The following is a 23,446-nucleotide window of genomic DNA, read 5'->3' as shown; positions in this document are numbered from 1 at the left end:
TTGAAATGTCTTTTAAAGTGTTTTATTTCCATATTGATAACTCTACCATAGAAAAATTGCCAAAAGAAGAGGAATATATATACATAAATATATGTATTATGTTTATCATACACCAAATTATTTCACAGATCTAGTTTGTAGATCAAGCCTTACTTCTGCTGAGTAGTTTCCATCATACAATACAAGTTGGAATGCTTTATTTTCTTTAACAAAACATCTAGGGTTGTTAACTTGTTGCTTCCAAAAATTTAGATGGATGTTGTGTACACGAAGACTTACCTATGAACAGAGAGGCTATATTCACACTGCAAACATAGTATCTGGTGCTTTATTGAGTTCAAAAATAATATCAAAAGGCTAAAAATGCCTTTGTTTTGGTCATTCATTCAAGTTGTGTCCGCACAGCTCCAACTCACCTTCCCTCTTCAGCTTTTCTCAAATAGAGTTTGTCTTCCAAACACAAAGTCTCTCTCTCTCTCTCGCGTGCGTGCGCACAAGCAAATATGTCTGTCTTGAATCTGGTGAAGACCAAGAAGCATCAGTTTTCCAGTTAAGGTCAAGATTTCTCATTTCAAACCCAATAGTAGCTTCTTTCAATCTTCCCATTGTAATGAATAATAGCATTTGCAATTTATTTCAACATGTTGTTGATCTGATATGTGTTTCTGCTTCCATTGCTACAAAATCATTTTCAAACTTCCTCACTTTACCCTTTCAACCATCAAAAACTTTCATAGTAAATCTTTGTTAAAAAACATGGCAATTATACGTAAACTTTGTAGGGGAAAGCAAGTGCTTATGTTAACATCTAAGGATCACCTTTGTAAAGGTAGTCAACTAAATGAGTCATAGACGAGGGCATGGAAGATCCATTTGCAATGCTATAGATATCCAGAATTTTCAACTCCACCATGGCTGTATTGGACCAATTTTTAAAGAGTTCACTTCTTTAATGAAAATTGAGATCAATAGAGAAATGATAGAAATCTTGTTTGGTGTGTGGGTTGCATGTGCATTAGAGAGAGACAGAGAGCTGAAAAGTTTGAGAAGTTTTATTTGGGGGAGCGTTGCAAATGAAGGTTAATTGATGGCTGACACAGACAGTATACCAGAAAGAAAGTTCGTATTTGCCATATTTCAGCTTACAGAATGAAGCTGCAAATATTATATTCTGAGTGCTAATCGCATCCTCCTAAGTCCAAAATATTGACAGTATGTTCTAAAGTCATTTTTTTTTTCTTGTTTAGAGAAGTGATGCTAGTTTATAACATGTGAACCTTTTAAATGTTGTTAAAGCAAAACCTTAAAGATGCATATTTTGGGTAATACAGATGATATTGATACGTTTTTTTGTTGACTCTTGTACTTGTTTCTGTATGATTTTTGTTGTACTGATGACAGTTTACCCTTTTGAACCTCAAGAATTTTATGTATGTTTGATTATGAGTTTTGATTGACCTGATTGAGGAAATGTACATAAGTCAGTGCTTGCTTCTCTAATAGTTTTACTGGGAGTCTGAAATTCAAGGCAAGTTAACCTCTTTAGTATACATGGTTTTTTTAAATGTTTTTTATTCACTGCAGAATGGAAAGCTGTTGCGAAGCCTAAAGTCCCATACGGTTGCTGTTGTGTGTCTTAACTGGGAGGAAGATGGAACAAAGAATGGAGTATGCATTTCCTTAACTTTTGTCCATATGGCTTTTGTAGAGCATGTAACCATTATGTATACATAAAGTAAAACTGCATTTCTATTATCTACTATAAACATTTTACAAAAAAAATTGAACTGATTTGTTCCTGTAAGATTATGTAGGATTTGGCCTTAATTGATGGAAGGTCATGGATCGTTAAGATCAGAGAAAGGAACTTTAATGTAGAAATTTATTACATCAGCTTTTAGATAATTACAGTCAATTGAGCCTTATTATTGTTTGTTGGAAAATTAAGATTGTTTAAACTGCTGCTTGTTGTGATGAGAATCATGAGATATCAACTATGCAAGGTAGCTTGGCTTCCTAAAACAAATTAAATTGGCATTCTCATTGCCTTTGTCTTTAGCTATTTGATCCTGAATGCATTTTGATTGCTCTCCTACTCACAGGTAATATAGTAATCAATGAGAGAACAAACGAAAAGTGTTTTTACAATTGACAAAATACATGAAAAACTTAATTCGAGTTTACATATATGAGTTTTAGCATTCTCATGTCTCTATTCCCTTTCCATTATGTGTCATTCCAATGTTTTTGGGCAAGTGTGCCATTCCATTGCCTAACGCACTGGAAATATAGCTTCTATGTAAGTTTCATGAGTGGAGATGCAGGATAATATCTCTCTCTTAATTTTCTTGGCAGATTGAATGATCATTTGCCATAGGGTTTTATTGAATATTTTCTTTATGTTTGGTGTCATTCATTCAATAGCATTTATGAAATTCTGAGGTACATGTTGAATTTTTTCAGTTTTTTTAAGGCGCGGCTAGAAGAAGAATGAGTAAATCTTTTGAAACATGAATAGATCTTTTAGCAACTTCCGCCACAGAGGGCTTAGAATTGCTGTGATATTGTTCACTTTGAACCATGGATATTTATTTTTCAAGGAGGGAGAATGGCTGCGGTGGTCACGGGGGTAACAGACTCACGTGGAGGAGGAGGCTGCGACGGTGGCTGGGAGGGAGAGGGGCTGCAGCAGTGGTGGGGAGGAAGGGCGCAGAGTTGATACAGTGGCAGGGAGGGAGGGGACTGTAATGGTGGTGGGGGTGGTAATTGTTTGGTGGTGTTGGTTAGGAAAATCATGGGCAAAAAAGACTTTTTATTATATTTTTGACTGAATTGTAAATAAGTTCCTAAGATAAAGACTAGAGAAGAAATTTAAACTTCTCTAAATTTAAACACCAGTGAAACTTCACTAGATTAACGTTTGCAGACTAGGACCAAATGAGCTAAGAACTTTCAGTCAATGTAAAAAACATGATTTTTATTTTTCTAATTTTAACCATACCTATGGGCTACTTATTAGCGTTTAAGACTCCAACCTTTTGCCACATATGTTTAAAGGTCTAAGTTGAATGAGAGAGAATCTAAGCCTATTTATTGACGGGTACTGTGAACAAGATTTCTTGAGTAAAATTTTTGGAGGGATGTACTCCTGCGGTGAATAATCTCAGAAACTTCATTCTATTTCTACTTCATCATCTTGATGTCATTTTTCTGAAATATATAATATGCTTGTCCAGTTTTATTTGTTTCTCTTTGCTTTCCTCATATAAATGGAAGTCTCTCTTTCTCTATTGGGAGTCAGGATAACTCTGGTAACATCTCAACTTATGAAGACCGCACTTCTCGTTTCTTTCCTCCTGCACCAAGGGTCCCTCGAATGCCTGGGGTGGTACCTGGAGATACTGGCTTCATGGATGAAAGTGAAGATTCATTTCGGGAGCTATCAAATTCTTCACATCAACGATTTAACATCTTATGCAGTGGGGACAAAGATGGGAGCATCTGCTTTAGTATATTTGGCATATTTCCCATTGGAAAAGTTGTAAGTTAGTTCCTGGATTGAACCATAGAGGAAATAACTCTAAATGTGGTTCATTTGTATTCCCTTCATTAGTCTCTATTCTTTTTGGTATTCTTTTTTATGAGTCTTCTTGTGGATTACAACTCTGGGATTATTTGCCAGAATATACACAAGTTTTCTCTCTCTAATCAACCAGTGGACAACCACATCCTTTGTCGACTTTTGAATGCTTCAATTTGCAAGGTGTGCTTATCCTTAATTTGGGTGGTTTTAATATCCTTAATATTTATCTAATTATGTGATGCTTATGATTATGGAGAGCTAGTCTCTATTTTGTCATGAATATATATATATATACATTTATTGTTCAATGCTGTATAATTTGGGTAATTTTATTTCCAATTAGATTCATTGCTATTTCTGTTGCTCGAGCCAAGACACTTGGAAAGAATACTAACTATATTGAAGTAGAGGCAAATACCATGAATGGGACTGCAAACAAAAGTCTTATACAGGCCAAGCAAAAAAAACAATCACGAGGAATTCTTTCGAAAGGGCTCAAAAGCTGATTCAGTGGTCTACATTTGATGCAATCATAAATGATTACGACCTAAAATAAATTTCTTCTTTTTTCTCCCAAAAAAAAGAAAGTTAACTATTTTTGTTTTTATTAAAAAAATAATATAAAATTTTATCTGTGCCTGTACACCAATATAACTTATATGAAGTTGTCAATGGTCTTACATAATATCTATTGAGAGTTAGAGGAATTTTTTGACAAATGCAAGTGCATATGGAATAAATTTGGGAAATAAGTCGATTAGATATGTCAAGCAAGACAGCTTATTGAATGGAAACTTGTTAGAAATACATTTGTTACATTTCATTAACTCATGTATCTTGATTTATATGATCGTTGCAATCATGAATGAAATGGGTCCAAGCTGTTTGCAGATTTCTTTTATGTGGTTATTTTTCTTGTATACTTGTGTTCATAAATCTTTGATGGATATATTATTTTTTAGGGAAATAATATCGGTAGCAAAATAAATGCATACGTACATATGTTGTTAAATGAGATGAAACTAAGCATATTTAGTTTGTTGATGCTTTTAGAAGCTTTTCACTTGCCAGTTTTCTAAAGTAACTCATTATTAAGTACCTTTCTGTCATAGGTAGCTTTGGCAAAAGATCTTTGTCATTTGGTAGTCATTTGCTCTGGGGAGCTTTCAGAAGAACCAAGCAAGAGTCCAATATCTGGACGTGATTTACTTGGTTTGCATTGCTTAGTGCTTGATACTTCAATATTTTGGAAGAGGTAATTTTAACATTTTGCAGAAGCTGTGATTATTGGAAGAATTAAAGAAGCTAATGAGTTCTGTAGTCCTGAAGTCGCGTTCATTATTCTGTTATTTTTCTTGTTTACCATTCCATTGCTCAGGAATTGGTGCTTCATTTTGTCAGTCTTGCAAAGATTGAGTTCTTAGTGTAATTATTTTGACACATCTTATTGGTTGTCTGTATTATTGAGAGCTCCTTGGCTCAAAATTTTTTGTACCATTTGTTAAAATCCACCTACTCTCCACCTACTTCACCCACTTAAACCTACTCCACTAAACCTAACCCACTACACCACTACCACCTCACCTACTCCACTAAACCTAACCCACTACACCACTACCACCTCCACTTCACCTACTCCTTACCTACTACACACTCACCCTCTTCTATATATAGGAATCATGAATCATTGTATCAAGATCAATACATCAATCAATAATACATCAATTTTAACACCATTGTGCCGAACAATTATAATTTTTGCATTTCCCCCCTTTTTTGTTACATAGGTCACTCATCTTAAAGGGGTAGTTTGGATTATCTGAAAAGAACTTGATATTAGAATAATACGAAGCTTCTTAGTAATAGCTATGCCATAGCCTATTGTGTATCATCAATCTTATTGGGAGAATTTTACTCTTTGTTTTTATGGGAGTTTAAAGATGTGAAGATCTTGAAATAATTAAAAGAAAGAAAGAAATAAAAAACGAGATTATAGATAAAATAAAGTAGTCACAGCAAAACTTTTGGAAGCTTGAATCAAGACTTGTAAATGCTTGAGAGCCTAAAATATTAGATGCATAATTTAAGGTGACTATGGAGAAAATTAGTTAGTTTCTTTATTTGAACTATACTTACCCTTTTGAGAGTAGACGAAGGGAAGCCAGAACAACGTAGAAGCACAGCATGGTTTTATTTTCTACATCCAAGTGAAAGATACCCAAGTATATGCTCTGAACAATACTGGATCAAATGTCAGGAAAACTTAACCAGTCTCATAATAAACAACACTACCCAAACTGTCGTGTATTGTTCCCATTGCATATGGCAGGAAGGTATTGGCAAATTGATCATCTTCTTCAATGACCTTGTTACCCAGCCCCTTCAGCCTTTCGGGTCCTTTAAAAATTCCTTAGATTGAAACAAAGATCCGAACCTTGTGAATAAGTTTCAGATTCAAAACAAAAATCCTTGTGGAAAAGTACCGGACTTGTCATACTCCTTTTATATATTTTGTAGGATCACAGTGACACTCACTGTAGAGTTTCAACCTTTAGTTAACAGCCAAGTATCTCCATTCCTGGAAATCTCCCTATGCTAGAAGAATTTCTTTTAGGGGGACTTACGTGTAGGTCTTAATAGGTGGACTTATTGTCCTATTGGTCCTGTGAGAATTAATGGTGTTTTTCATCAAACACTATTAAAAAAACGTCACTAATTATTAATTTTCAGCGACAGTTTGAAAATTGTCAAAAAAAATGTCACTAATTATAAGTTTTAGCAATAGTTTAAAAAAATTGTCACAAAAAGTCACTAATATTTAACTTTCATCGACAGTTAAAAAATTCGTCACAGAAAAAGTCACTAATTGTCAATTTTTAACGATATATGCAAAAATATCATCACAACTATTTTTAGCGACGATTTTACTAGAACTTATTTTCAATAGGACTTGATGGGAATTAAGTCCAACTATTAGGACCTATTGGTAGTTTACCCTTTTAATAATTTGGAGGTGTTCTAGCTTAGGCTCAGTGTAGGCTCAGTGACTCTGTCTTTGAGTTTTAATTTGCGTTGCCTTTTTATAGTAAATGCTCGTGTCTTTTTTTCCAGTTTTGAGTGCATACTGTGTGCTTCATTCCCTGTTTCTCCCTTAAGACATATCTATCGTTTATATGTTAATTACTATTATTACCGAATCTTCCCATTTCTAATGTGTTTTATTTCTCTATTAGACCATGTTTTTCTGTTATTTCTTTTAGAAAGTTCTTTTTTGAAGTTTTCTCTTATGACTTGCAGCTATAAGATGACCTAAAACAATTATAGTTAAAAGCAGTGTTTTTTTTTTTTTGTTTTTTTTTTTTTAGGTACAACAGAAACTTTAAAAAAAGAAGAAGAAAGTGTTCAATGGTTTATGTTTGTAGTTAACATACTGACAGAATTTTCTTTGCATAACCAAATTATTGTTAGTTATTGCATTCATATTTGGAAACTACCACCACAATAAACAATTATCAGTTAACATGTTTTGTTTGCTTTGTTCATCTCCACCTACTTCAGGAAAAATGAGCTTCACCAGGTGGCTCAACAAGCTTCCAATATTGAGGATTTAACTGAAGTCATCCGGGCATCGCTATCAGTCATGTGTAAGCAATGGTCTGATGCCATGCATACATTTCATGAGAAATTTGATTCTCTATCTACTCTGATTATTGACCATGGTAATGACTGAGAACAATCACAGTTTAATGGTATGCTTTTCTATTTGTTTTCCATTCACTTTTCTCCATGATTTATGTATAGGACTGGATTCGACTCCACAAGAGGAACTTCTAAGCCTTTTAGGTGGTGCTCGGACAAGTCCACCAGTACATCAATTTCTGGTCAATTCTCTTGGTGATGCGGTATGATCTACTTTATGCAGTGTATTCATTTTTGAAAAGAAATCTTGATAATATCTAATTTGGTTAGTTTATTACTAAATAGGGTCTCAAGCGTGTAGCGAAGGTTGTTTGTGGTGCTGGAAAAGAGCTTCAGCTTATTGTACTTGATCATCTACAGGTGTGCTCCTCTATTTCTTTATGTAGTAAAATTCTTTACTTCTTGATATTTTTTTTGGGTATTGTATGTTGGTTGTAGAAATTTAATGTATAAATAGAAATAGAGAATTGTATTATTGATTGATATAATGTTATATTGATATATATTACAATGATTCATGATTCCTATATATAGAAGAGGGTGAGTGTGTAGTAGGTAAGGAGTAGGTGAAGTGGAGGTGGTAGTGGTGCAGTGGGTTAGGTTTAGTGGAGTAGGTGAGGTGGTAGTGGTGTAGTGGGTTAGGTTTAGTGGAGTAGGTTTAAGTGGGTGAAGTAGGTGGAGAGTAGGTGGATTTTAACAGCCCCCCGCAAACTCAAGGGGGATAGGAACTAACCAACTTGAGTTTGGAGAGAGTAACAAAACAAGAAAATACATAAAAATAAAAGAGGATAAGAGACACTGTATGGTCGTGTCAGACCATTGGTGAAGACACTGGATAGTGGTGTCATAACGTTGTAGAGGACACTGTATGGGGGTGTCATAACCATGTAGAGGACACTGGATGGCGGTGTCAGACCGATGTAGAAGACAGTTTATGGGGTCATGTCGGACCGTTGTAGCAGACAATGTTGTGACAGTTGTGGTGACAGTTTACGGAGTCTTGCTGGACCCTTGTAGAAACTAACCGGAATCAATGTCGGGACAGTTTACAGAGTCTTGTCGGACCCATGAAGGAGCTAACCGGAATCAATGTCGGGACAGTTTACAGAGTCTTGTCGGACCCTTAAAAAATACACTGTATGATGGTGTATATAGGCTGCCCAAATATATATATATATATGGATATAGTGAGCCCTCAAAAGTCGTGCCCTCAAAAGGTGTGCCCGCACCCTCAAAAGGCGTGCCATCAAAAGGCGTGCCCAAATGCATCAAAAGGCGTGCCATGAAAAGGCGTGCCAGGTTGTCGGCGAGCGCCGAGCGGCGCAGGATGCGCGTGTCTGCCTTGGCTATATAACTAAGACGAAGGCAGAGGCTGAGGCAAAGACTGAGACAAAAAAAAAACTGAGAGAAACATCTGAAAAACTCTTCGTGTTCTGAGAGATTCGTGTTCTGAGAGAGAAACTCTGTAATATTCTGTAACACTCTGTTGCCCAGAAAATGGCTTCGTCTTCCCGTGGGCTGCTCACTCTCTTTCCCGACCTCAATGAGTCAACAAGAGAGAGAACCGGTGCGGTGGCCAGTGAACCTCAACCAAACACCTCTGTGTTTGCTCCGTTGAACTTTCCGATGCGGTCGGTGGAGCAAAAAATGGCGGTGCAAACTGATATTGAGGCCAATCAGTATACTCTGAAGTCATGTGTGGAAACCATGACTGCGGTCACAAACCTGTCGCACCGGCTGCAGAGTAGGACAAATGAGGTGCAACAGTTAAACTCCCAGCTGGCTCTGCTCCAACGCATGTATAAGGATGCGCGAGCAGAGATAAGTGTGCTAAAGACAGAAAATAAGGAGCTGAAGCGGAAGGCCACCGTGATGTTCCGATTTGGAGGTCCACCATATGCTGTAGTGGAGGAGCAGGGAGGAGGAAACTTGCTTGGTGGTCTAGGAAGCACGGAGGCAACACCGTCAAGGGCCGTCCAGGACGGAGGCAAGAAGAAAAGACAGGCGGCAGAGTAGAGAAGAAAAATCCCGCCTGTGTATGTGGTTGTTTGGGTTTTGTTTGTTTGGTTGTTTTTTTTTTTTTTTTTTTAATGTAAAATGGTGATCGGGGTGAGGCCCGACATGAATAAAATAAGGGAAGGTTTGGTGTGCAATTCTGCCTTTGTTTGTTTGTTTGTTTTGTTTTGTTTTGTTTTTTTTTTTTTTTTTGGTTGAAATAATAAGAATATATAAAATAAAGTGTTGTGCCACGTCTTGGGCAGATCAAATACTTTGGAAAAAAAGTTGAAAGAAAAGTTGAAAAGATGAGAGGAGAATGGGACAAGCCCATGTGAGTGTGAGTGAAAGTGGGGTTGAAAGAAAGTGAGGTTGATTAAAAAAAAAAAGATAGTGGGTTTGAAGAGAGATGTATGCATGTGTATCAAATCGTTACAGTGCTTCATTGTCTTCAATCCTTCCCTGTTTCCTGATTCAAAGCACTGTAAAACTTTGGATCTTCAAGTGGGTTGAGAAAACTGAGTGGTTTCATGCCAAGAGAAGAGGCTGGAGGCAAGTGAGAATACATGGCCTGCTCGCAAGCACGTTGTTGCATGTGCTGCTGTGTGCAGGTCATGGAGAAAAATGTGTAAAGAAAGTGTCCAGCCGTTGATCAGAGTAAAAGGACTGCAGCGACGGGTTAAGGTCAACAGTGGTGGTGGACTCGAAGAAATTTCAAGGTATGTGTAGAAAATTTTAGCGGAGTAGGTTGAGGTCCGGCGGGCAGCCAAGGCGAAGTTGCCGCCCGCCGGTGAAGCAAAAATACTAGTTTCTAAACCTGCTCTGATACCATGTAGAAATTTAATGTATAAATAGAAATAGAGAATTGTATTATTGATTGATATAATGTTATATTGATATATATTACAATGATTCATGATTCCTATATATAGAAGAGGGTGAGTGTGTAGTAGGTAAGGAGTAGGTGAAGTGGAGGTGGTAGTGGTGTAGTGGGTTAGGTTTAGTGGAGTAGGTGAGGTGGTAGTGGTGTAGTGGGTTAGGTTTAGTGGAGTAGGTTTAAGTGGGTGAAGTAGGTGGAGAGTAGGTGGATTTTAACATTGGTACATATGTTAGGATTGACAAGATCAGTTATTAGATCTACTGTGCGATTACATCAATTAATGCAAGTAATGCCCTTTCTGATTTCTTGATATTGATACTGGGTGCAATCTAATTTGTGGCTTTTTCTACTTAGTTTCAACATGTCTAGTACCATGGAACTACATGGGTAACAATACTCATCGTTTAATAGTTTAAGCTTGTCATATGCTTTTCCATAAAGTTCATATGCCTGCAACTTGCAATTAAGTAGAAGTGTAGAAGCAACACAACTTTGTATGTGGACTTAAACAGATGATTACTTTTACTTTTATTTTTTGGCATGATTAAACCTGAATAGGAGCCAAATAGGCGTCATAGAGCCGTAAGATGTCTTTTTTTAATGAGCCAACTGTTACCAAAGTAGGCATCAAAGTGGGTTATTATCATTATTTTTATTGTTATTATTGTTGTTGTTGTTATTATTATTATCCTCTGAAGAATGAGCTGACTGCATCAAATGAGAAATGTCAAATCTGCTAGAGATAGCACAGAAAATTGGCATATTGATTTGCTCTATTTATTTCTTATTATTGAATTTTTAATTTTTTTTTAATATATAGATACAAATCAGTGGTTGGTGCATTCTTCTAACTTCTCTTTTCAGGTTGCCCTATTATATATATAATTTTGTGCATATGAGTTTGTTTAGTCTTGCTCCTTATGCCAAGAGGCTTCAATTAAAACCTAGGTTTTGGATCTCCATTTTTCAGCCTGCTGCAGAAATTATTGGATTTAGAATGGGAGAACTGAGAGGCCTTTCAAAATGGCGAGCACGTTTTCAAGGTATTGGTTTGGATGAGACATTAATCAATAATGCAACAGAAAAAGCGGGTATATTGCTCATTCAAATTGAACGATTTATGAGGGTTCTATCCTCTGTGGTGCAACAGGTATCCTTTTGTTTTACTATTGCAAACACAAGATCATTGCTCATTAAGTTATATTCCATAGGTTTCATTTCTTATGATGATCAACACCTTTTTTCAAAGAATTTTAGGAGGTGGGGTTGTTGCTTGGTTGTATTTCTCCAACTCTAAAATGTGTAACCCTGTCAAAAGGGTGGTCAAAACTTTGTAATTTGTACTGCCGTTAACTGCTGTAATGTCTTTGTTTTGACTTGAAGAACAAGTAGTAGAACAGTTGAACAATTGAACTTTTGTTGGTTTGCTAATTCTTTAAAATGTTGTTGACCTCTACTGCATTTACATGACATACAAGTCAGCAGACTTTTAAGGTATCTATTTCATTTCATGCATTATTATTGTTGCTTAAAGAGATCTTTAGTTACCAATTATAGAGTGGGCATTATACATTTCTGTTAGTCAAGATACAACATGTGTGGTGGTTAGGTTTGGTTACATGAATCAGTTGCTAGATAAATTTGAGATGTGTTGGATAAATCTATGACACAGTTTTAAGATATCAGAGAAGTATAAGTGGTATCTAAGGTAAGAATATTTTTGTGAATTTTGAATCCTCTCTTGCTATTGTAGATTTTATAGGGGAGCTCAATTTTGGTGTTGAGCTTTTTATGAATTTGCATAGTTTTTTTTTTTTGTTGCATGGAGGTGCTGACCCTTTTGGCATCTTCTATACATAACTTTTACTTATTAAAAAATAAATAAATTAAAAACTCTGACTTAATTTTTTTCCTTTTCTCTCTTATTAAGCCAACTGAACAATAGAATTTTTTTTAAGAAAAAATTTCCTTTCTTTTCCCATAGTTGCCCTCATACCAATCATAACATTAAACTTTTTCATCATCCATTGAAATGATTAGACAATTGCAGTCAGTTGTTTGATATGATTGTAAGCTCAAAGTATATACAAGCACAATTTGTTGCATGCTTTGTTTTCCCATTTCATTGTTATGTCTTTTTATGTGACTCCCTCTTAGATCTTTGTATTCAATTTTTTATTTTTATTTTGTAAACTCTAAAAGTCTTTCTTTTAGCTTTCAAATTTCTTCAGCTGGCTTCTGAAGACAGTAAAAATACTAATGTCAGAAACAAGTGATCAGCTTCTACCATTCAGTAGGTTTGTCTTTCAGATGTTCTTTCTTGTTCTGTTAGGCTTTGCTGATTTCCTGAACTTATAATTTGTCCTTATACATATCGGTTTTGGCAGTGAACTTGTGATTATATTCTTGAAGTTTCTATATGATCAAGATCCTGTCAGGCAGTTGCTCGAACAATCTGAAGTTGATCACACTATTGAAATTGATGTGTAAGCTATCTTCTCAACTACGGATAAAACAAAAAAGCTTTCTTCTCTACTGTAGTCAACCTTGAGCGTCACATACCATATTTGTAATTGACAAGCTTGCATTGTCTGTCATGTAACCTTAAGTACATATCGTTGTTTGGTTTCGTTCTTGCCTTTATCAATTTCATGGAATTGCATATGGTTAGTGTTAAGTATTAGTGTGTAAGGGTAGTTATGTCATTTGTTCCTTTAGTCTCTTATTATAAGTATGGGTAACCCTAATATGTTTAGTGGTGTGAAATAATAGATAGTAGCAGTAGTCTCTCTTTTCTTCCACTCATTCTTTTCTTTCTTTTATGCAAATCTAACATGGTATCAGAGTTTCATCTTCCTCCTTGAAGATTCTTCTCTTGTTCCTAGTTTCATTCGTTCTTCCTTGTACACAAAAAAAAAAAAAAAAAATCCTTCATGGTCGAAATTTGATGGGTTTTCACCCTACATTTTTATTTTAATTTTTTGATGAGTGTTTGAGTGTTTTTCCAATTTTTGTTGATTTTTGGAAAAACTGATTGATTTTTCGGAAGTCCTTGCTAGGGCTTGTTTTTGGCTGATTTTTCCCTTCCTCCCTCTACCTTGGGAGCTGACTGGGACTGTCCTAGGGTTGGGAGACCTGGGTTTGATGATTTGGTAACGTTCCACTCTATTTTTGTCGGTTTTTCCTTAGTTTCAGCACAGTTTCTGCTGGGTTTTGGCCTCTCCAGCCCATGTTTCAGCTCTGTTTTCGTCTCTAGAGGTAACTTTTGTCCCTAAGTCGAGTTTGTGGATTTGCCTCTATTTGTTTTTTGCTGTTGTGGGCTAGTATTTGTTTTTCTATTGTGGGGATTTAATCTTCAATGGCTGGGAGTGAGACTAAGGGTGGCATGCGTCGTGTTATTACTCTTACCGACAGTCCCTCTCTTCAAATTAGTCCCGTTAAATTGGATGATTAAAACTATTTGATTTGGTCGCGCTCCTGTAGTATTGCTATTGCTGCTCGTCGGTTGCCTGTGCATCATTACCCTATTGGGAGTACATTTGGGCTGCAACTGTCCAAATCTTATGAGTTGAGGAAGAAGCTTTGGAGCTTAGATCAGAAAGATGGATCACTCGCAGTCTACTATGCTAAGTTGAGTAGTTTGTGGCAGGAACTAGACTATTACCAAAGCTTCCAGGCTGTTTGTTCTCGGGATGCCACTTTGTTTCAGCAAACCATGGAGGAGCGTGTGTATGACTTTCTTGCTGGCTTGAACTTGGAGTATGATCAGATTCGCGTCCAGGTGTTGGGTCGTTCACCTTTTCCCACCCTACGCGAGGCTTATGCCCTTGTCCAGCAAGAGGAGAGTCGCCGTAGTGCTATGGTTCATTCCTCTATTTAAGAACGTTCTGCTTTAGTTGTTGCTCCTCCTTCTCGAGTTCCTCGGCTTAGTTCGGTTCAGTCTGGGAGTCAAGGTACACTGGTTGATCGAGATCGCTTGAAGTGCGATTATTGTGGGACAGACAGACATGATCGAGAGCATTGTTGGAAACTGAATAGTTGCCCTAATCGGGGTCGAGGTCGAGGTCATGGTAGTACAATTCGTCCCCAAGCACATGTGTCTGAGATTGCTGTGAGTCCTTCTGAGCCTAGCACTCTTTCCCTGGATGAGTTACACACTCTCAGGCGTTTGATGGCTCGACTTGACTCTCCTCTTTCTCTCCTTCATCAGTGACATCGCCATTTGGGTTATCCTTCCTTAGTGTTTTAGAGAAACTTTTTCCTTCTTTAATTCGTGATTGTCCTAGGAGTATTTTTGGTTGTGATGCTTGTGAACTTGCAAAGTATAAATGTACTTGTTACCTTTCAATTAATAAAAGAAGTACTTTTCCTTTTATGCTTATTCATACCGATGTGTGGGGTCTTTACCCTGTGATTTCTACTTCTGGGTATCGATGGTTTGTTACATTTATTGATTGTTATTCCCATATGACTTGGATTTACTTGCTTCTAACTAAGAGAAGTTTTTTCTTGTTTCCAAACTTTTCATAAAATAGTGACCAATCTTTTTAATACTCAAATCAAAATTCTTCGTAGTGATAATGGGACTGAGTATGTTGATGGAGTTTTTCGAGCATACCTAGAGGAGCATGGCATCCTTTATCAAACTAGTTGTGTTGGTACTCCTCAGCAGAATGGGGTTGCCGAACGCAAGAATGGCCATCTTCTTAAAATTGCTCGCTCTCTCTTGTTTATCATGAATGTCCCTAAGTTTTTTTGGGGTGATGTTGTTCTTACCGCTACTTACCTTATCAACCGTATGCCTTCCAGTGTCCTCAAATTTTAGATTCCTCTTCAACTGCTTCCTGTCGAATATCTCACCTCTTCTCTTCCTTCTCGGGTGTTTGGGTGTGTTTGTTTTGCTCATTTGCAACCTCGTACTCGTGGAAAACTCGATCCTAAGGCTGTGCGTTGTGTCTTTATTGGTTATTCTGCTACTCAGAATTGTTACAAATGCTAAGATCCTCACACTCACAAAGTGTATGTTAGTATGGATGTCACTTCCGTGAGTCTGCGTCCTTCTTTTCTTCTCCTCCGCCATCTCCTCCGGGGGAGCGTAGTAGTGGTATGGATGAGATTGCGGATGAGGAGATGGCCTATCAACACGAGTTGTCTTTTTTCCTTCCTAGTCAACGGACTATTATTTGTGGTGAGGGGGAGCCTAATAGTTCTCTTGATGTGGAGCCTGACATTGGTGGTCGTTTAGACAGGGTTGATCTTAAGACTTATTCTCGGCGTCCGAAAGAGCAAGCTTCCCTTGTGCCACCAACCCATCATCATCCCCCATGCCAGTTCCAGGTAATGCATCGTAGTCTATTCCTCTACCTGTAGTTGAGAGTCCTGTTGTCAATGATTTGAGTCTTCCTATTGCTTTTAGAAAGGAGGTTAGGGCTTGTACTGATCACTCCATTTCTAAATTTGTGTCATATGATTCATTGTCTTCTACATATTGTGCATTTTTTCGTCTTTGTCTTCTGTATGTATTCCCTAGGGTTGGAAGGAAGCTATCAATGATCCTAAGTGGAAAGTAGCTATGGTCGAAGAGATGCAAGCTTTAAACAAGAATAACACTTGGGAGTTGGTTCCTCTTTCTTATGGAAAAAAGCCTATAGGGTGTAAGTGGGTGTCCACCATCAAGCAAAAAGCAGATGGAACAATTGAACGGTACAAAGCATGGTTAGTGGCCAAGGGGTTTACTCAAACATATGGAATTGATTACCAAGAAACCTTTGCTCCTGTGGCAAAGATGCATTCCATTCGAGCTATTTTCTCATGTGGAGCTAATTTGGGATGGCCTTTACAGCAGTTAGACGTGAAGAATGCATTTCTCCATGGTGATTTTGGAGGAGGTAGTATATATAGATGTACCACTAGGATTCTCATCTCAATCTACAGTTGAGAAAGTTTGTAGGTTGAAAAAGGCGTTATATGGTTTGAAACAGTCTCCTCGAGCTTGGTTTGACAAATTCCTGAAGGCTATGTTGAGGTTCGGGTATAAGCAAAGCAATGTAGATCACACAATGTTTGTCAAACGTCATGCAAATAAGGTAACTGTGCTTATAGTATATGTGGATGACATAGTTGTAACAGGTAATGATAAGAAAGAAGTGATACATCTTAAAATGCTGTTAGCCAAGGAATTTGAGATCAAAGACCTTGGTTCGTTGAGATACTTTCTTGGAATTGAAGTTGCCAGATCTGACAAAGGCATCTTTCTTTCTCAGTGGAAGTATATCCTAGATCTTCTTGAGGAAACTGGCATGTTCGGCTGCCGACCTGCTGATTTGCCAATTGAGGCTAATCACTATCTTTGTAGTGGTGTTGGTGATCTTGTGGAGAAGGAAAGGTACTAGCGACTTGTGGGAAGACTTATATATTTATCAAACACTCGTCCAGATATTGCCTATGCGGTTGGGATAGTGAGTCAATATATGCATGAACCTCGTGCCTCTCATTTGGATGCAGTGTATCGCATTTTGAGATATCTTAAATCTGCTCCTGGAAAATGGATTTTATTTTCTAATCATGGTCACTTGAGGTTGGAGGCATTCACAAATGCTGATTGGGCTGGTTCTATAGATGACAGACGATCTACCTCCGGTTATTGTAAATTTGTAAGGGGGGGATTTAGTTACATGGCGTAGTAAGAAACAAACAATGGTGTCCGGATCTAGTGCAGAGTCAAGATACAGGGCTATGGCGTATGGTACATGTGAATTGGCGTGGCTCCAGTCCTTGTTGAATGATATTGGGTTTGTTTGCAGTGAACCATTGACACTGTACTGTGACAATAAAGCTGCCATTAGTATTGCTCACAATCTTGTTCAGCATGACAGAACAAAGCATATTGAGATCGACAGACATTTCATTAAGGAGAAATTGAATAAGGGTTTCATATGTATGCCTTTTGTGAAGTCTGCAGACCAATTGGCTGATGTCTTTACTAAGAGTCTTAATAGTAAGGTTTTCCATCCCATTTGCTGCAAGTTAGGCATGAGAGATATCTTTGCACCAATTTGAGAGGGAGTGTTAAGTATTAGTGTGTAAGGGTAGTTATGTCATTTGTTCCTTTGGTCTCTTATTATAAGTATGTGTAACCCTAATATGTTTAGTGGTGTGAAATAATAGATAGCAGCAGTACTCTCTCTTTTCTTCCACTCATTCTTTTCTTTCTTTTATGCAAATCTAATAGTTAGACATCTGAGATTTAGGATTTAGGGTTTAGGTAACTTTAGGGTTTATCTTTTACTGATATAAAGAAGGTAAGGTTTAAACCCTAGCTACCGATTGTGTTTCAATTTGTCTGTTTGGTTGCCAATTTTTGACTCTAATAAATTCTGATAATATATGAATTGGCAGTGGTTGGCAAAGATGAACTAAATTTTCAAAAGCTCTAGACAATTTTAGCAACTTTCAGCTTTCAACTAACTAACTTGATAGAATATGAAAAAAGTTGCAACTTTTGTTATCACACCTTCTATAGGCAAGCTTGTGTTATTCTCATTGGACACAGCGTGATCTCTCTCCTTAGTCATTGAAGCCTTCTCTCTCTCTCTCTCTCTCTCTCTCATTTGCTAGTTTACATCACCAAACCCAGTCATTGAACCTAGTCAAAGTCCTTGCACCCACTCATCGTCGATGAACCCATTTGCACCCCTTATCTTCTTCAACAAACTCCGTTGTGTGTTGAAGCTTGTTGCTCTTCGGGTAGGGTTGGAGAGGTTGATATGAATTGTTGGTCCCGTTCCTAACAATTTAAGCTTTTGGAACTAGTAATGTAGCAATTAAATGGTGTCGTATATCTTGTGTTATACATTATGTTGGAATTAGGAAATTAGTATTTTGTATATATGGTAGTTTGTATAAAATCTGTGATTGTGCAAACTATAGATTTAGTGCCTTCTATTATTTTTCTTAATTTGTAAATATTCGTGCAATACATATTCATGGCTTGGCCTCATTCCAAGGTAAGCCTTTCAATTATTTTCTTCTTCTTGGTATCAGAGCCAAACCCTAGCCACTCTCTCTCCCTCTTTCTTTCGGTAGCCTACAGCCACGCCCATCACACCGACAGACCTTCCACCCTTACCCATCTACCCGACTGTCCTTTTGCTCTCTCTACACCAGCCAGCAGCCTCTTCTCTCCCTTCCCAGCAGCTCTGCAGCCCTCTATCCTTGCTGCCGAGTGTATTATGAAGGCCAACTAGACCCCTATTGTATTGGGTCTAGTTCGGCAGTCCCTTTGAGGAGGTTGTGACTCCTTTTTTCCCTTCTAGGGTTCTTGTCTTTTGATGTGGTAAGCATTTTTTTGTGTTTACTTTGCTTGTTGGGCTACTGGGTTATTCGGTAGCTATTGTTGGGTTAAGTCGTCGTTTTGTTCCAGCTTTTTGGTACTTTATTTGTTGCTGTGTGATATCTTGGACCTCTTTCTCCCACTATGACTGAGTCATCTTCTACTGTTACACCTATGGTACCCACCAAACCCTACTCCGGTGAGTTCAAATTTCTCTTTCTCACCAAACTCCTATTCATCATATTACGAGTGTGGTATTAAATGGGAAAATTTTTGTTGCCTGGTGTCGTTCCCTTAAACTCTATTTAAGGGGGCAAGGGGAAGGTTCATTGGCTTTCATTCGCCACTACCCAACCTACTGATACAAATCCTACAAGCAGCCAATGGGATATTAATAACTGCATTATATTGGGATGGATGTTCAACTCCATGGAGGAGCGGATTTATCACATGTTTCTGTACTGTGACACTGTTCCAAGTTTATGGAAAGCCTTGTCATAGATGTATGCTGATGTAGGATGAGTAGGGATTACTTTCTTACAAGTAGTGAGCTTGGTTTAAGTATACTGGCAGCAGCAACAATAGACTTATAGGCTAGATTTTGTGAGATTTTGTGGCTGCAACAATATTTAAAAAATGAGAGTTTAAGGGTTTGTAAAAAGGTAGGGTTTTGGGAATGAAAACAAGAGTGTTTAGGGGTTGTCGGGTGGCTATTCTAAGCACTGTGAACCTTAGTAGCAGGAATTGTTCATGTTGCTTGCGATTCTTCCTCAGAAGCGCAGCTCAAATTCGTTGAAGAATCGTGATTTTGATGCAAGAGAAACGCAAATCTGATCACGAATTTGTCTTCTTCTCAGTCGGAGCTCCATCGCGGGCCATCACAAGACCTTCACAGGCCATCGCAGACTTCTCCCTTCCTCCTCGCTGGTCTTCGCGAGTGGCACACAGGCCATCACGATTTCTCTCTCCTCTTCGCTAGTCTTCGCGACGTCTCTCTCTCTCTTTGCAAGTGGTTCACAACTTCTCTCTCTCTGATCTTCTCTTCTCTTCTCAGATTATATTATATAGATATAAAGATATATATATATATATAATATGTATTATGTATATATATATTTTTTGTTTTTGTTTTTATAAATTGTACTTATATATATATATATATATATATTTTAATTTATATATTTTATATTACCTTTATAAATTTATGTGTGTTTATTTATATATTATATTTATTGAATTAATGTTATTATGCTATTTTTTTAAGAAAATAACGTAAAACAAATAATTTTTAACAAAAATATTTTAGAATAAGTTAAAAAAATTCTAATAAAAGTGTATAATTAAAATATTTTAACATATAATTTTTTATACTTCTTATTTATTTATAACATGTATAGTCCCATAAAAAAATATAATCTTACAATATATTTTTATATATTATTTAAAATATATACAGACGTTCCCAACTAACGATTCTTGAAATGTCTACGATTCCACGCTCTCATTCCCACTCCCGCTTCGTGCAACTAAGCTGTGAACAGTGAAGTGAACAATAACCTCGCTAGAAAGAGAGAGGGGGAGAGAGATGCTTCACCCTCACAAGGGATAAGCCAATCACACAAACACAATCTCAAATTTTCATAATATTAACTCTGCTCCTCAATCATTGAGATTAGAGCTACTCTAACTACTCTCTCTAGTTTTCACTAGCTAAAGTACAAAAAAAAGTACACTATTTATTTTACCTAATTACTTTAGATATTGTATTCTCCAACCACACTCTTTATTTTAGCTAATCATTCAAACTAAATTAATTTTTAAAACAAAAAATACTAATTGTTGATATTTTACTAATATAAATTTACAATAATAATAAATTTGTCCATACAAACATACAAAACCTGTAGAATGAGGAGGAAAAAAAATACAAAATACAAAATAAGTTATTCTGTAATTCATCAAACATAATTGAAAGAATATATAAAATTGTTACATACACATATAAATATATAAAATATATAAAATCCCAAATCCAAGACATAAATATACAAAAATCCAAGATATATATATACATATTTGTTTGGAGAGCCTCTAGGGCTCTTTAATTGTAGCCACAAAAAAGTAGGATGGTAAAGTAGCTAGCCCAATAGCCAGTCCATTGGAGCTCAAAATTAGAGTTACATTGGCTAAAATGCCTAACAAGTTTTTTTTAACTATCCCCTTGGAGATGCTCTACACATATACTTAGGCTAAAGACTCTCCTAATTCTATAAGGACTATAACTCAAATTTAGAAACAAAAAATATTTGGCAACTACTAATATTCTAGACCAACTATGACTTCCAATTCTACTTCAATCATAATAGGAAACTTGACTTTTAATTCTACTTCAATATCAAAATAGGAAATTTAGACTTTTGACCACTAAAATTATTTTAGACATAATAAAATCCATATATAAGACCCATTTAATAACTTGGCCCAAAATAAAACCTATAGGTGACCCCTACAACCCATGTTCAACAATTATTGGAATTACCATTATATCCTTAATTACTAAAACCTACTATAATGACATGAAGACTCAAAATTATTTCAAATCTTTAATTCTTGATGGCCTAAATGTGCTTCATGTGAAATCCCAGATTTGCTCTTTCTCTTCTTTCCATGATCTTCATCATATGCTCATGCTCATAATGATGTTTGCATCTTTGAGCTCTACCAAGAGATAGCTCATGCTTCTTAGTCTACTTTGGTTCTCACTATGGCCAAGCTTTTTGGGTATCTTCAGGCCTGTTGGGAAGAATTGGCTTAATATGAGCTTTTGACGGAGCTTCCGACAGAGGCTGCCTCCTTTGTGTCCAAGAGTCTTGCCCGGCAGCACACTTATCAGCTTTTGATGGGTTTAAACTCTGAATTTGAGTCTCTTCGGACTCAGATTTTAAACATATCACCCTTGTCGTCTCTATGAGGCTTTTGCTACCATTGATAGTGATGAGCGTCATCGGCGATTAGTCCAACCTAGCCCTCATCCGGTTGCTCCGAGATTATCTGATCAGATGGCTCTTGCTGCACGTTCTGCTTCTCAAGGTTCAAATGGTTTTGTGACTTGTCATCATTGTGGTGCACCTAGGCATGTTAAGGCTACTTGTTTCAAACTTCATCCTGGGTTAAAGCAACGATTCTCTCACACACGTGGTACTGGCTCCTCTCGTACTACGGCTCTAGTGGAGGCCTCTCCTGTTCTTGGTTCCTGGCTCTTCTAGTATTCGACAACTAGCTACAAACTCAGATTAGACATATTCAAGCCCAACTCGGATCCCTCACCACTAGTTCTTTGGGCCCATCATCATCTACCTCCACTGCCACTCTCGCTACAGGTACTTCTACTGTTTTCTATGTTCGGTCTGCTAGTCCCTCATGGGTTCTGGATTCTGGGATTAATGATCATATGACGGGTGAATTTTCTTTTTTTTTTCCTATCTAGTCCCTACTACTGTTGCCCAATCTATTTGTCTTGCTGATGGTTCTTCATCCTCTGTGCGTTATACTGGTGTTTTTTCCTTATCCCCTAATATTTCCTTGCCTTCTGTTTTACATGTTCCTAATTTTGCCTATAATCTTTTCGTCTTGCCAAAACTTTTAATTTTGTTGTCATATTCTTACCCACTTCCTGTCTTTTATAGGACCTGAGTTCGAAGAGGATTTTTGGCAGTGATTATGAGCGCAATGGGCTTTACTACTTTGGGGATCCACCGGACTGTCTAGTTTAGTTAGTTTTTAGGCGTCTGTTTTGCCTCATTTAGTGTCTTGTGTTTTTTTAGTTAAAACTTTAGAATTATGGCACACCCGTATGTGTCATGTCAATTTTCAGTATTTATGTCAATTTTTTCCTTTATTAAATAAAGCTTGTAAGGATTATAAGGGGTTGTTTGGGATGACCTAAATAAGTGCACTTTTTGTCTTTTTACGAAAAGATGTGCAGAAATATAGAGAGGTGATATGATGGAAAAAAGATAAAAAGATGGATTATTTGAAGTATGACAAACTTGGCCTAAGTTTCATTGTGTGGTTTGTGAGTTGTCTAAGCATACCTGTACTAGTTATATACCTCACATGACTCGTGTTCTTAGTGTTTTTGATCTTATTCATTTTGATGTTTGGGGCCTCTCTCCTGTCATTGATTTTTCTAGCCATAGATATTATGTGACTTTTATTGATGACCATACTAGGTGCACTTGGGTTTATCTCCTTCGTTGTAAATCGGACGCGTTTCTCATTTTTGTTCCATTTTTACAAATGGTTAAGACTTAGTTTCGCACAGTTGTTCGGAACATCCAGTTTGTACATTTCAGATGCTTTTCGTTCCCATCTTAATTAGACCGGTATTCTTTAACAGCTTACCCGTCCTCGTACCCCTGAACAAAATGGTGCTGCTGAACGTAAAAATCATCATATTATGTCCGTTGTGAGGTGTCTCCTTTGTAGTATGGGTGTTCCCAAGTCGTATTGGCATATGACTATTCTTACTGCTATTTATCTCATTAATCGGATTTCACGTCGTGTTTTGCATGGTCTTACTCCATTCCGTGTTCTTATGCCTAACGCTACTTTGTTCCTCTCATACCCCATGTTTTTGGTGTACTTGTTTTGTCCAAGATCGGAGTCCCAATCAAACTAAATAGATAACAAGTCTATTCGTTGTGTCTTCTTGGGTTATTCCTCTATGTCCAAAGGTTATAGGTGTTATGATCATATTTCTCGTCACTTTCATCATACTTTGGATGTTACTTTTTGTGAGGATCTTCTTTTTTTTGATAACTCGTTGCAGGCTTCTCCTCAAGTTGAGTCCAATGCCTGACCGATTCTTATTTTGGACGAGGTCGCGGATGAGCTTGTTTTCTCTCATCCTCCTCCTTCACAGCCTCCCCAAAGCCCCACCCCATTGCAGGTGTAC

At 37.1% G+C, this 23,446-nt stretch overlaps 1 protein-coding gene across 4 annotated transcripts in view; it reads left to right on the top strand.

The window, feature by feature from the left end:
• APC4 (Transducin/WD40 repeat-like superfamily protein) overlaps positions 1-23,446 on the top strand; it is a 35,871-nt gene that overhangs the window by 2,710 nt on the left and 9,715 nt on the right. For 2 of the 4 annotated variants that reach the window (XM_082888584.1, XM_082888587.1), the window contains exons 4-13: positions 1,585-1,668; positions 3,302-3,541; positions 3,683-3,763; positions 4,696-4,838; positions 7,142-7,302; positions 7,385-7,485; positions 7,568-7,642; positions 11,128-11,307; positions 12,372-12,454; positions 12,545-12,643. In XM_082888584.1, coding sequence (XP_082744710.1) covers positions 1,585-1,668; positions 3,302-3,541; positions 3,683-3,763; positions 4,696-4,838; positions 7,142-7,302; positions 7,385-7,485; positions 7,568-7,642; positions 11,128-11,307; positions 12,372-12,454; positions 12,545-12,643 — 1,247 coding nt within the window. The remainder of the gene's footprint in view (positions 1-1,584; positions 1,669-3,301; positions 3,542-3,682; positions 3,764-4,695; positions 4,839-7,141; positions 7,303-7,384; positions 7,486-7,567; positions 7,643-11,127; positions 11,308-12,371; positions 12,455-12,544; positions 12,644-23,446) is intronic. The other 2 variants (XM_082888585.1, XM_082888586.1) reach the window with 2 other exon arrangements.

Source organism: Camellia sinensis, chromosome 9 (assembly GCF_055761805.1).
Source record: "Camellia sinensis isolate YWXY chromosome 9, ASM5576180v1, whole genome shotgun sequence".
In the NCBI taxonomy this organism is placed as follows: domain Eukaryota; kingdom Viridiplantae; phylum Streptophyta; class Magnoliopsida; order Ericales; family Theaceae; genus Camellia; species Camellia sinensis.
This window is presented reverse-complemented; position numbering and strand designations above follow the sequence as displayed.